This window comes from Protopterus annectens, chromosome 8.part0 (genome assembly GCF_019279795.1).
Source record: "Protopterus annectens isolate FY-2018-M chromosome 8.part0, PAN1.0, whole genome shotgun sequence".
Classification (NCBI taxonomy): domain Eukaryota; kingdom Metazoa; phylum Chordata; order Ceratodontiformes; family Protopteridae; genus Protopterus; species Protopterus annectens.
The window spans coordinates 24,694,778-24,708,569 of NC_056741.1; the positions used below are offsets into that span (position 1 = coordinate 24,694,778).

The 13,792-nt window shown below is 42.2% G+C and overlaps 1 protein-coding gene across 1 annotated transcript in view; it reads right to left on the bottom strand.

Moving 5' to 3' along the window:
* The window catches only part of ING4 (inhibitor of growth family member 4), a 184,179-nt gene that overhangs the window by 115,943 nt on the left and 54,444 nt on the right, over window positions 1–13,792 (bottom strand). Inside the window, exon 2 of the mRNA XM_044078997.1 lies at window positions 9,730–9,801. Coding sequence (XP_043934932.1) covers window positions 9,730–9,801 — 72 coding nt within the window. The remainder of the gene's footprint in view (window positions 1–9,729; window positions 9,802–13,792) is intronic.

The window sequence follows — 13,792 nt, forward strand, 5'->3', positions numbered from 1 at the left end:
GAAAGGGCTAAGGAAGGCTGCAGATGCCTGAAGGCACTGAGACAGCATCAGGGGGGATAAAGTGTAGCACAACAGGCAACAAGGAGTTGGAGACGGTGCTTCACAGACGAAAAATAAGGTTGACAAAAAACTCTACAGTGATGACAACACAAAAGAAAAGAAAACTGTAGTCTTAACTGGAATTAGTAAAGCAGAAGCAAAAAATAGGGTTGACAAAAAACCCTACAGTGATGACAACACAAAAGAAAAGAAAACTGTAGCCTTAACTGGAATTAGTAAAGCAGAAGATAGTTTTGAAAAAAGGTATATCCAAACAATTTATAAGAAACCGTGTTAATGAAATTAGAGAAATAGCTACAAAAATAAAAGCATACTAAAATGTTCACCTGTTTACAGAACAAAAAGTACAGTTGTGTACCTACCATAAGTGTAGATGGTAAAGTGCATTCACTGTTGCAGTCATTACTCTTGGGTTATATCCTGCTGGCAGGCTACCCGCAGTAAGTCTTGGTCCGGCGTCGTTTGCTGTCACCTCTTCCCTGACGTCAAGTGCGCCAGGGGTATAAAAAGATGCAGCAGATGCCATTTTCTTCAGTTTTTCTTGCCCCAGATGTCAGGTGCCCCCAAAAGGCTAGGATAAAAATTATGCCAATAAACATGCATGCACTAAGGTAAACATTTCCTTCATCTACAAGCAAATACACCACATAGGTTGTATAGAATAGAGAAGTACAGATAAGACCCAGCAAAAGAAAGGGGGATGGTGGGAGGGTAACCCAGCAAAAGAAAGGGGGATGGTGGGAGGGTAACCTGGACTGCAACAGTGAATACACTCAAACATCTACATTTATGGTAGGTACACAACTGTACTATGTTCATCGCGTTTCACTGTTGGTCATTACTCTTGGGTTGAATCCCAAAGCTGAGGATGGGTGGCTGGGGCTAAATAGGATTAGGATTAGGAGAGGCTATGAGGCCCTGCAGAACTGCAGTCGCAAAGCCTGCTCTGGATTTAGAGTAGAGAGGCAAGTGGTAGTGCTTTGTAAAAAAAAAAAAAAAAGTGTGCACTGAACTCCAAGTTGCAGCCTCTAAAATGTCTTGGGTTGGTACTCCTCTGAGGAAGGCTACTGAAGTGGCTGCTGCTCTGGTTGAATGTGGCCTAATGCCCTTAGGCACCGATTTGCCATGTTGTGAATAGCAGAAATGAATGCAATGGCCTATCCATTTTGAAATAGTCTGTTTTGAGATGGCCTTTCCTTGTGATCCTGCAGCATATGCCACTAAAAGTTGCTCAGTCTTTGAGAGCTTTAGTTCTGTCCAAGTAGAAGCATAGCTGTGTATGTCCAAAGAATGCAGAAGTCTCTCACCCTTGTTCTGTGGGTTTGGATAAAAGGTAGGCAAGTAAATGGTTTGGTTAAGTGTCACACTGGACACCACCTTAGGCATAAAGGTAGAGTTTGTCCTCAGAGAAACCCTGTCTGGATGGAAAAAAGGTTCCACAGCCATGAGTGTCTAACTCAGACTCGTCTTGCAGAGGTTATTGCTAGGTGCAGAGCTGTTTTCCAGGATAAGAATTTTATATCCGCTGTTGAGGCTAGCTCAAAAGGAGGCAGCGTGAGTTTTTCCAAGACATAATTGAGGTCCCATGCAGGTATTGGTGCTCTCCTTGGAGGTCTTATGTTTTTTGCCCCTCTGAGGTACTGCCTTAAAGGATGAGAAAAGATAGGTGGTTCCATATTGTAATGGGCCGAAATGGCAGAGGCATGGATCTTAATCGATGAAAAGGATAGGCCTTTGTCCAGCATCTCAGTTAAGTATTGTAAAATCTGAGGAATATTTGGTATAAACGTGTCAATTCCTTGTGGCTGGTTCCAAGCACAGAATCTCTTCCATTTTTCTGCATAAGATTTTCTGGTACTGGGCCTCCTGGCCTCCAAAATAACATCCATCACATCTTTGGAGAAAGGAGTGTTCTGAATGGTTACATTATCCGCCATGCTGCCAGATTTAAAGGTCCCGAGTTGGCTGTGCAGGATCGGATTGTTGTGTTGGGTCAGTAAGTGAAGAATTTGAGGCAATGTCCAGGCTGGACCTTGAGACAAGTTCTTTAGGATTTGGTACCAGTGCTGGCGTGGCCAGTCTGGGGCAATCAGTATCATTTTTGGCTTCTCTTGTCTGACCTTTAGGAGTACTTTGGGGAGGAGAGGCAGCGGAGGAAAGGCATATACTGTTATGTTTTTCCAGCTGAAGGATAAGGCATCCACTTTCCATGCTTGCTTGTGATAAGTCCTTGTGCAGAATCTCTGTAGTTGGCAGTTGTGAGGTGAGGTAAGGCAAATAGATCTCTGTCTGGGCATCCCCATTTCCTTGTTATGCTGAAGACTTGTGGATCCAGTTTCCACTCGTGGGGATCCATGAGGTTTCTGCTTAGTTTGTCTGCCAGAGTATTTATCTTTCCTGGCAGGAATTGTGCTTGCAGGTGAACTTGATAAGTCAATGCTGTATCCCACAAAGTTATGGCTTGTCTGCAGAGGGGGTAGGAATGTGTGCCTCCCTGCTTATGTACCACATGACTGTAGTATTGTCAGTCTTTATCAGTTGTTGTCCTGGACAAAGTAGATCCTTGAAAGCTGTCAGGGCATTCTGAACAGCTAGCATCTCTGACTGATATGAAGATGCATCTGGCTTGCAGGTCATGTGCCCTGAATACATTTTCCTGCCATGTGGGCCCCCCCAGGCATAATCTGATGCACCCATTGTTAGTGTCTGCCTGGCTGTGGGTAAAGTGAATGGCTGTCCCTTGTTATGGTGACAGGCCTGTGACCAGCATCGAAACTCCTGTTGCAGGCAGGGAATGAGGGTAATTAATGGTGTTTCCAGGCTGTGGCAATGTTGAGTCCAAACACTTTAGATACAATTGTAGTTTCCTCATATGCAGTCTGGCATATGGAATTAGCAGAATGCCGGATGCCATGAAGCCCAAAACCTTCAGAATTTTTCTTGCAGATAACTGGGTCTTTGTTGCCAACATTTTGAAGTAAGTAGTAAGTTGCCTTTGTCTGGCGTGAGAAGTCATCTCTGGGCAGTTGTATTTAAGCTTGCATCCAGGAATATTATCTCAAGAGGGTACTAGTTTTGATTTCTTTACGTTTACTGTGTACCCTAGGCAAATTAGTAATCTTTTTACAAACGCCAGATGCTTTAGTAGAAAGTCCTTGTTCTCTGCTTGAATAAGGCAGTCACCCAAGTAAGGACATATTTGAATTCCTCTGTCTGCAAAATGCAATTACTGGTGCCAGGCATTTTGTGAAGACCCTGGGCGCAGTAGATAAGCCAAAGGGCAGTGCAGAGAATTGGTAGTGCAGTGAGGCAGCTATGGAATCTGAGGTATCTTCTGCAAGATTGTCTGATTGGGACATGCAGGTATGCCTCTTTTAGGTCCAAAGTCACAAGCCAAGCCTTCTTGCCCAGCATGGGCAGAAGCTGTTGCAGAGTCAACATTTTGAATTTTGGAACGTCCAGAAATGGGTTTAGAATAGACAGGTCCAGTATTGGTCTCCAGGCTTTGTCCTTTCTGGGTACCAAGAAAAGTCTTGAGTAAAATCCTTGTCCCTGCTCTTGCTGTGGTACTCGCTGAATGGCCCTCATGTCCATGAGGGATGAAACTTGCTTTTGTGCCTCTGCCCATTGATTGTGCAGCAGGTCTGGCATACCTTTTGCCCTTGGCAGGGTGTGAAAGTGGAACCTGTAGCCCTGAGACTATATTCAAGACCCATTTGCCCTGGGTGATAATGTGCCAATTTTGTGAAAAAAGTGCTAGTTTTCCCCCTAAGGGGGCTGCCAAAAGATAAGTGCTTGGTGCTGGCAGAAGTTATTGGGACTGTTTCCTGTATGGCTGTGATTTGTCTTCTCCGCTTTTGAGGTAGAAGCACCCCCATTGTTTAGGCCTGTATGAGCCTTGGGGCTGGAATCTGCCTCTGGGGCGTCTGTACCTGCCTCTTTGTGGCCTGACACTGGAAAGGACCAATTCTTTGTAGGCCAGTTCTTGCTAAATCTGGGTGGATGCACCTGTTAAGAAATCCTTAACTGTCTGCATAGATTTTGCTTTGTCCTCCATTTTCTTCAACACCTCTTCTGCTTTAACACCAAACGAAGTATCATGCAGTAATGGAGCATCTAATAATTTTGCTTTAACATGATCAGGCAGATTCTGTTCCTTTACCCAAGCATGCCTCTCCTAATGACAGAACCCGTAACAGCGGCCCTGCAAGAGGCCTCCAGAGAATCAAAACCACATTGCAAAGTATGCTTTCCCACTTGTTCAGTTACATGCAATAAATCCTGTATTTCCTTGTTTTCTGCACATTCAGAATTTGCTAACATTTTCTGTTTAAGCAGTGACATTAAGTATTGCTGATATTTAAGCATATGAAATTGACAATTTAAAGCCCTCACAGCCAAAGTAGTAGCAGTGTAAACCTTTCCCCCCCCCATCTGTCCAGTGCCCTTGAATCCCTATCTGAGGGGATAGGGTTTTTTGCAGTGGAAACCTTGACCCCTTTTGGGACCCTGAGAAATAGTTTCTAGGTCAGCAGCAGGGTTTTTATAAAGAAGTTTATGTGAATTTGGAACCCTGTAGTATCTGTCTGGCTTAACAGGTGCAGGGGGTAAAGAGTCAGGAGACAGGCCGGACTCTGAAAATACATCTACAATGTCTAAAACGGGGGATAGCAAGAGGCCTGTGCTGAGGTAGTGAAAGAAACTCAGAGCCTTTTCTTAGATTCTGAGTAGTCCTGGCTCTCCCAGTGGAAGTGCTCCCGCATGGTATGCAGGGTTTCCCCAAAGAGTAATCCTCAGGAGGAGAGGCTGAAGGGACAGATTCTTCAGCATCAGAATCCTCATAGGGAGGAAGAGAGAATTCCTGTTCAGAAGAGTCAGAGGAAATGGAAACCTGATCTGAATATTCATATTCTGTCTCTTGCCTAGGCCTCATATCAGGAGGGGGATGGGAACCCCTGATCAAAGTAATTAGGTCTTCGGCCATTTTGAGCATCTGTTTTTTAGGCATGGAGGCCTGTCCATGGGCTTGCTGCACTTGTTTCTTTGTCTTTAGTGGTGCTTTAGTCTGCCTTTGAAGCTGTAGTCAGTTTTACATACAACTGTATATGCCTGAAAACACCCTCAGAAGCAGATGCCTGCTCAGCGGCTCCGGACCCATCTGAGGGAATATTTTCCAAGTATCCAATGCCTTGGGTTTCCAGCAGCCTAATCTGCTCCACGTGCAAGTCGGAAGCGGTCTGTGGCTCGGAGGTAGCGGGCGTCAGGGGCTGCGAAAGCACCTCACTGAGAACCGGCAACTGGCTTAGAAGAAGCCTAGTCAGTTTTGGACCTTGGATGACTGTTCTTTTCCTTGCGTTTTTTGTGAATTGTGGTAGTCTGATGGCTATCAGACATTGTGTAATTAAATCTTCGGCCAAAGTAATGAAATGCAAAATCGTACCGACGCTTAATAGTGCATTGGTTAAATCTAGCACAAAACCTGCTATTAGCAACATCGTGATCAGGGCCTAGGCAAGGAATACAATAAGAATGGAAGTCCTTATGAGGTATTTGCTTCCCACAAGAAATACAATTCACTTTTTCTGACATCGGTCTGGAGCAAGAAAAAAAAAATTTCCCCAACAGGGTACTTAGCTTTAAATGAAGACTTTGGATCTGAAATTTGAACACGAAAATCTCAGGAGTCGGCTGACTGGCACTTGCGAACTGCTTCTGCTTCAGGCACCACACGGCAAGAAAGACTGACGAAAATGGCGTCAACTGCATCTTTTATACCCCTGGTGCACTGACGTCAGGGAAGAGGCGACAGCAACAGCAACAGATGCCGGACCAAGACTTTGGAATTCAGACCGACGCCTGCCAGCAGGATAAACCAAGAGTAATGACTGCAACAGTGAAACATGATGAACATCTTGGATGCAGCTTATGTGGAACAAATTACAAAACATTTTAACGCTTCACTTCAAAAGCAGGACACATGTAGGCTCTTACAGTACAGAAAAAAAATCAAGGTAAGACTAAAAAGGATTACGGAGAAACAGATCAAAACCTAAAATTATCTTCAATTCAGACACACCTACACACAAGTTCCTGGAGGGAGTGCTACTACATACCTTGCAAAAACAAAAGGGGTTGAGGACTGGTATAATAGTCAGGGTGTTTACCTCACACAAACAAGTCTCACCTTTGGTCAATGTCTGCTTATTGGCTAGGCATGCAGTCTTCTGCAGAGGGATTCCATTTAATAAGCTCATAGGCAAATACTAGGCAAAGTCAGAATCTGACGGCACAAAGTCAAACTGATGCCAACTACTTGGGTAACAAGTAGTGTAAACAGTGGTACACAGGAAATCAACATCAATTAAAAATTAGTTCAGTGTTGTACTACTTACAGTAACAGACGAAGTTGGGTGATAGCGGTGGAGATTTTTTTTTTCAATACAAAAGCATGGGAAGAAAATGCTTGACATCTGAACGAAAAAACTGCTGGCTTGTCCAAGCTCAGGAAGGTAGGGGGGCAGGACAATGACAGTGTTGGAGACAAAATCCTGATACCTGTAGAATCTTAGAATTTTATACTAAGTGTCCAAGTATAGTAGTTTGTTTTGGATGCCTTAGGATTTTTCTGAATAGGTTGGGACAGTTATAAAAAAAAAAAAAAATTATTCAACCAATATCATGCCCATGTGGACATTCATGGTACCTCCATCTCTGCACAGAGAAAACTGAAAAGGTTTAGAGTTTTCCACGGTTATCAAATAGGATCAAGGAAAGACAAAACTCAGGGTGAAATAGGATACATTACAGAAGAAACAGAAAGAAATTCAAGTAAAGCACCAGATGAAACCAGCAGTCTAGAACTATCGGATACAGGGCCCATTATATCACATGACAACTTCACTATCATCTTTGCAAATTCAGAATAGTTTTCACTAGGACAAAATTATGAACTTAGCATGCCTGAACATCGCTTTACAGAATGCTGAGAAATACACACACAGCTGCACATCAGTAAAGCTATGGAACCAGATCAAGTAACTGACAAGAGCTAAGTAACCAGATGAAGTCAATAATGGATATAAAAACCAACTGTGTGGTCGAGTAAATTATACAAACTATTAAATATCAGTGTAACTTTTGCAGTCTGGCAGATTGCCTATGTGGGTCTTCTTTGTATAGGATAATAAGAGACATCCAAATAACTAACTCAAAAGTCTAAAGTAAGCAGATAGAAAGCTGTACTTACTAAATGAAAATTAGCAATAATTTGATATTGGAGAGTCGAGTCAAATGGCTTTTTCAAAGGGAGGGTCAACTAACAAAAAGCCATATTCTTATGCAAATTATAAAAACTTTGGAAAGCCATCACCCGTGTTACAAATTGAACTATTAACAAAGTTACAGAAACCAACTGACAAATCAGTTTGTAGGATTCATACCCAGGTGATTAAATAAAAAACAGACAAAAGTTAACCACTCCCATTCTGCACAAGTTAGTTATTTATTAGTCAAGGAATACATAGACAAACAAAAATTTGTTTAGAGTTAGAGATACAGACATGTTCAACGATATACAGATTTAAAAAAATCCCTACATGCAGAGAGGTTTTTGTTTACAGACACTAATCTCAATGGGAATCACATGACCTTATGAATACTTTTTTTTCAATTCCTGACAGGTTGTGGTTATAGCTGCTTATTCTGAAGTGAGGGCATACGGCTATTTCCCTAAATGTGTGTGTGTGTGTGCGTGTATCAGTAGGGGAGACTCCAAAAGAAAAAAATTGCTGCAATGTACAATCATACAAAGTCACAATCCAGTTAAGCTTTCCTCACAAATAGGAACTTTAAGGAACGGACAAATTCCATGGGATAAAAGCAACCTTTAACATTCCGATGTATGCATAGACAGACACTATTAAACAAAGCATATGGACAACGTTTGTTGGAAAGCAAGCGAGCGAACATATTAAATTATATCACTTTGATGGCTTCTTACCTCATAACATCCACAGCTGCTGGTGCCAGTTTATACAGTAGTGCACAGCAAGAGGGTACAATGCAACTGCCTCAACTGGTGACAAAATTGCATTACATACGAGGCAGAACACTCCACAAGAAATAGTCACGAACAATGGATTTTTTTTTTTTTTTTTTTTTTTTTACAACAGACTCCAGACAGAGTTTACTTGCTTATTTACACAAAGTTTAGGATGCATTTCATTATGTTCATAAAAGAAATTGTCTTGGACAAAAAAAAAGAGTTTAATATACAGAAGGCGAAGTAATATGAAGCGTGTTTAGCTTTAAGCAGTATTATGTATAAATGCACTGAAAATACTGGTGGACACACGGACTAGGTCATCAGAAAACAGAAAAGGTACTTTGGAATTATTTAAAAAGCACGATAAGTACATAGGTTTGAGGAAGCTTCATAAAAAAAAAGTGGAAGGCCTGGCTAAATATTTCTTATCAACGTGACCACCACAGGAAGGATATACAAAAAGAATAAGCACAAATGAAAAGTAAGATTGCCATTGAAAGGTGGACATGAGCTCAAAGTGCCAGAAGAGTCGGGGGTATTGCATTTCAAGGAAGAGTTTGGCAATTACAAATAAGCCAGTTAAAACTCATCATTCCATGGAAAAGGGATGCAAAACACTCCTGTTAAGCAGCTGGCTCAAGTCTTAGGCAAGGAGACAAACTGGTACACCAGCTGGAAGGGTGGGGTAGCAGATGTACTGCATCCATTAACTAGCAAGGAGCCACTGCATTTGCTAACCAGTTGTTTCTATAGTTACATCATACTAGATAAATCTGGTTGTAGGGCAGTTGACTGCCTTTACTCAAACAGAAATTAATACCTTTGTTATGCAATCTTATGTCACCAAGTTTAGATGTTTTCTTCTCTAGAATGTCATACTACGTTACACTTGCGCGCACATGGTTAATTCTTTTCACCTTTCCACCATTGTTGAAATTACATCATAAAGATATAACTTCTGTATCTTGACAAATGTACAAGCTGCTCAATTTCCTGATCGCACTTGTCTCTCTTCATTTAACCTCCACAAAAACAAAACTTAAGTGGAAACCTTTTTGTAATTTCCTGCACCCCAGTGCTGGAGATCTTCATCTCCAACCCCCAATCTCTTAACATACCACCTCCTGTACCAGTTCAGAACAGAAGCAATATACTTAACTTTACCTCAATAGTATATTTTCAGGTAAGGGATGTGGGTGTAAAGCCCCACACAATGGGGACAGGGGACAGAGCCCCTTAGAGAAAGGGTGAGCAGTTGCAGTGGGGACATGTGTTATCTAGGATTGTGCCCAGTTTAACCATCCCAAATGGTCAAACGGGTAATCTAACAGACTGTGGTTTAGGTAGCAGGAGCATTTCAGAGCTGAAACTTGCAGAACATATCCTCGTGCATTCCAACTGACCTACCTGCTCAGAAAAAATAAAAACACTGCCTTTTGGTGGCATATGCACCGTGTGGCGCACCCCAGTTTAGGATTACAGCAGTACTGAGTAGTTAATCATGAGACAGTACTACAATAGTTGCGACTTACAGAAAGAATTATGGCAGTGCAGTACCAGCATAGCAAGCCATCATAAATGCACAGTCATGGCACCAGCAGCCGACACGCCTCCCCGCATCTCACCTTCTGTCCGCTGATCCAAGTCTCGCATCAGCTGGAAATTCCGCTGCAGTTCAAATGGGAGGTTCTCGATACCTATACAAAAGGGGACAAAAAATAAACAGTTTGACAGCAGCAACTTTAAGTCATTCAACCTGTGATTTTGCTAATAAGGCAATCCAACAGTTATGCATTAAGAACTGTGCCAAGCACTAAACACTCCAGTTTAAAGCTTTTAAACCCTCCAACTCAGGGTTTCACCCGATAATTCATCTACTTTCACATAATTTGACCATTCATTCTGCAATGGGGAGGGGAACAAACATTGAGGCTAAGCAAGAGCTCTTCGTCCCATTCATTCTTGCACAGGAATCCAACTGACTCTCCATTTGCTATTAAGGTCAGGTGGTAGGGAGTGGGCAAGCTTGCTGGTCATGCAGGGTGAACTACCTTCTCTCCCTGGAAGTACCATATTTGTCAGCTCTTCCTAGTTCTGTTTTGCTGTCCCCCAAACAGAAGTACTCCTTTGCATACAGAGTTCTTCTTGGTTTAGAAGTGTGAAAGGATTGGCAGGACTGACAGGCTCAGACTTCATTGGGTGCAACACCTACTACTCTCACTAGGTACCACCCATGGGGCAGGCCATAACCACCTTCCTCCTTTTAGTATGGCTGAGGTGACAGCAGCTGCTCACTCCCAGCATCCTCTGTCAACTCCTATATACACCCAAGTTATCTAAACTGGTTCCCTGTGGTGTAGGTGGGGCTTTACTGCTTTTTGCCATACAGCTGGCGCCAACAATTCAAGTACTTTTAATAAATATTACAGCACACTGTATTCTTTGTTTACTAGGAAACAAAGACAGAGATAAAACTCTTACAGTGGAGGTTCAGGGAGAAAGGCTCCCTATTATACACCAGTTTTGACATTTATATAAAATACAGTTGCAGGATATCTGAAGGAATACAAAATATAGACAAGTGCACATACAGAGGATATAAAAAAAGTGTACACACCACTGTTAAAATGCCAGGTTTTTCTGATGTATAAAAACGAGACCACAAATTTCAAAACTTTTCCCACTTTTAAATGTGACCTATAACCTGCACAATTCAATTGAAAAAAACAAATAAATCTGTTGGGGGGGGGGGATATAAGAAATAAATAAAATATGCACAATACGCTGGCTGCACAAGTGTGCACACCCTTAAACTAATACTTTGTCGAAGCACCTTTTGATTTAATTACAGCATTGTCTTCTTGGGTACACACCTGTCATCAATTAAAGAGACTGATTAACTCCAAATAAAGTTCAGCTGTCCTAGTAGGATTTTCCTGACATTTGCCCAGTTGCCTGCTATAGCAATAGCCATGGTTCAGAGAGAGCTTACAAAGCAAAGGGAGCTCATTGTTGAAAGGTGTCAGGAGAAGGGTACAAAAATTTCCACAGCACTGAATATACAATGGAACACAGTGAGAAACAATCAGAAAGTGAACATATAGGACAACAGTGACATTGCAAAGAACTGGACGTCCCTCCAAAACTGATGAAAAGACAAAATGAAAACTGGTCACGGAGGCTGCCAAGAGACCTACAGCAACACTGAAGGAGCTGCAGGAATCTCTTGAAAGTACTGGTTGTGTACTACGTGACAACAATCTCCCATATTCTCCATAGGTCTGAGCTATGGGGCAGAGTTGCAAGATGGAAATCTTTTCTTACACAAAGACATCCAGGACCGGCTCAGTTGGAAAATACATCAAGTCTCCCAAAAGCATGCGGAAAAATGTTACGGTCCGATGAGCCCAATGTTAAACTTTATGGCCACAATTCCAAAAGGTACATTTGGTGCAGAAATACTTTGCATCACCAAAAGAACACCACCCCCATGGTCTTATATGGTAGTGGCAGTATCATGCTTTGGGGTTGCTTTTCTTCAGATGGAACTGAGGCTTTAGTCAAGGTGGAGGGAATTACGAACAGTTCCAAATACCAGTCACTTCTGGCCAAAATCCTAGAGGCCTCTGCTAGAAAGCTTTAGATGAAGAGGAATTTCACCTTTCAACATGACAATGACCCCGAGCATATATCCAAATCAAGAGAATAGCTTCACCAGAAGGCAATTAAAGATTTGGAATGGCCCAGCCCCAGACCAGACCTAAATCCAAAATAAAATCTATGGGGGTGACCTGAAGAGGGCTGTGCACAAGAGATGCCGTTGCACTCTGACAGATTTGGAGGCTTTTGTAAAGAAGAGTTGGCAAATATTGCCAAGTCAAGATTTGCCATGCTGATAAGACTCCTACCAAAGACTGAATGCTGTAATTTAATCAAAAGGTGCTTTAACAAAGTATTAGTTTAATGGTGTGGACACTTATGCTGCCAGCGTACATGTTTATTTTTTTATATCCCCCCCCCCCCCCCAACAGATTTTTCAATTGAACTGTACAGGTAAGAGGTCACATTAAAGGTGGGAAAGTTTCGAAATGATTTATTGCAGTCACTTTTTACATCACAAAATACTGGCATTTTAATAGGGGTGTATACATTTTTTATACCCACTGTACATGAAAAAAAGACTTTCAATAGTTTACATAAACATTCAGAAATAGAGCGCATGCATAACTTGCACAGGTATATACGGTGTTGACAAAGCAAAGACAGCTATAACGTTACACAAAGATGCTGTAAATATGACCTTTGCCTTTCAATTATTTTAATTGCTATAAAATCAGCTTAACTGCGTAAATAATGGAAAGGGGAGTCGGTGGCAGATAGTGAAGTACACCAATACATCACGGGTAGGGCAGTCACGAATGCAAATACATCACGGGTAGGGCAGTCACGAAAGCAAATACATCACGGGTAGGGCAGTCACGAAAGCAAATACATCACGGGTAGGGCAGTCACGAAAGCAAATACATCACGGGTAGGGCAGTCACGAAAGCAAATACATCACGGGTAGGGCAGTCACGAAAGCAAATACATCACGGGTAGGGCAGTCACGAAAGCATAAAGACTGAGAAAAAGTAATTAGTAATGTAAGAATGGTTGGGGTTACTTGGACTGTTAAGGAGCATTAGTTTTAGATGGATGAGGAGAGTGTGATGAAACTGTGAAAGGGGGACAGTGGCTGCTCTAATTAGAGAAAGTCTTGCCACTTAGAGGCTGTGATGACAGAATTTATGCAAAAAAAAGTTGCTCCTTGTGGTTTAGTGAATACCTTACAGACCCAATGGAGAAAAAAGGGGAAGTATTTGGAAGAAAGGTAGAATGTGTGGCCAAAAAAAAATCATTCTAGCCAAGAGCTGACTGGTAAGAGAATTTTGCTTATTGTTTTAGTAGCAAACTGAAGGTATGCATCTTTCCTGTCTGCTTTACTTGCAGCAGGATAATGTTCCAATTTTTAGTGACTTGGTGAAAATCTAGAGAACGGATAGCTGAGTTGCTCGTTTTGGATGTGGAGGAGAGGTTTGTTACTTGACCTTGGTAGTCTAAAACTGGAGTATGGTTGCAGCATATTTTTTCAGTGACTGGAATTTTTCAAGGAAATCAAGTTGCGGCCTATCTTTAGTTGTGATTATGTAGGGTTGTGGTGGAGTTCTAGCCAGTATAAATCTCTACAGGCTATGATGTAGTTTTTTTATTTGCTGAAAATTTGGCCGTTTATTAAAGATACAGCGGCAGATAAGCAGTCAATTGTCAGGAAAAGGAGTAGGGGGACATATTGGGGTAGCACTGCAACCTGGCAGGAGATCAGAAAGCTGTACTGCCATACTCGTAAAGATCCTAGACTGGCACATGGTGGTGCCTTAGGCTGGCATACATTAAGTGCGTCCTCAAATGCTTGCATGGATGTAGCCTGCTCATAAGGGCGCATGAAGGTTTATGGCTCAGGTGACTAGCTTGGAAGTACAGCTCATAAGTAAAGCCTTCCAGGGCTCCCGGGTTGGATTTGATGCCCAAATGCCACAGTAACATGGAGACAAGAGATGCTTTCCTGTCACCTTCCCAACAAGGATGGAAATTAGGACTGGGATACTGAAGACATGGGAGGTGTCTGGTACTCTGAAGTAAACAGGGCTG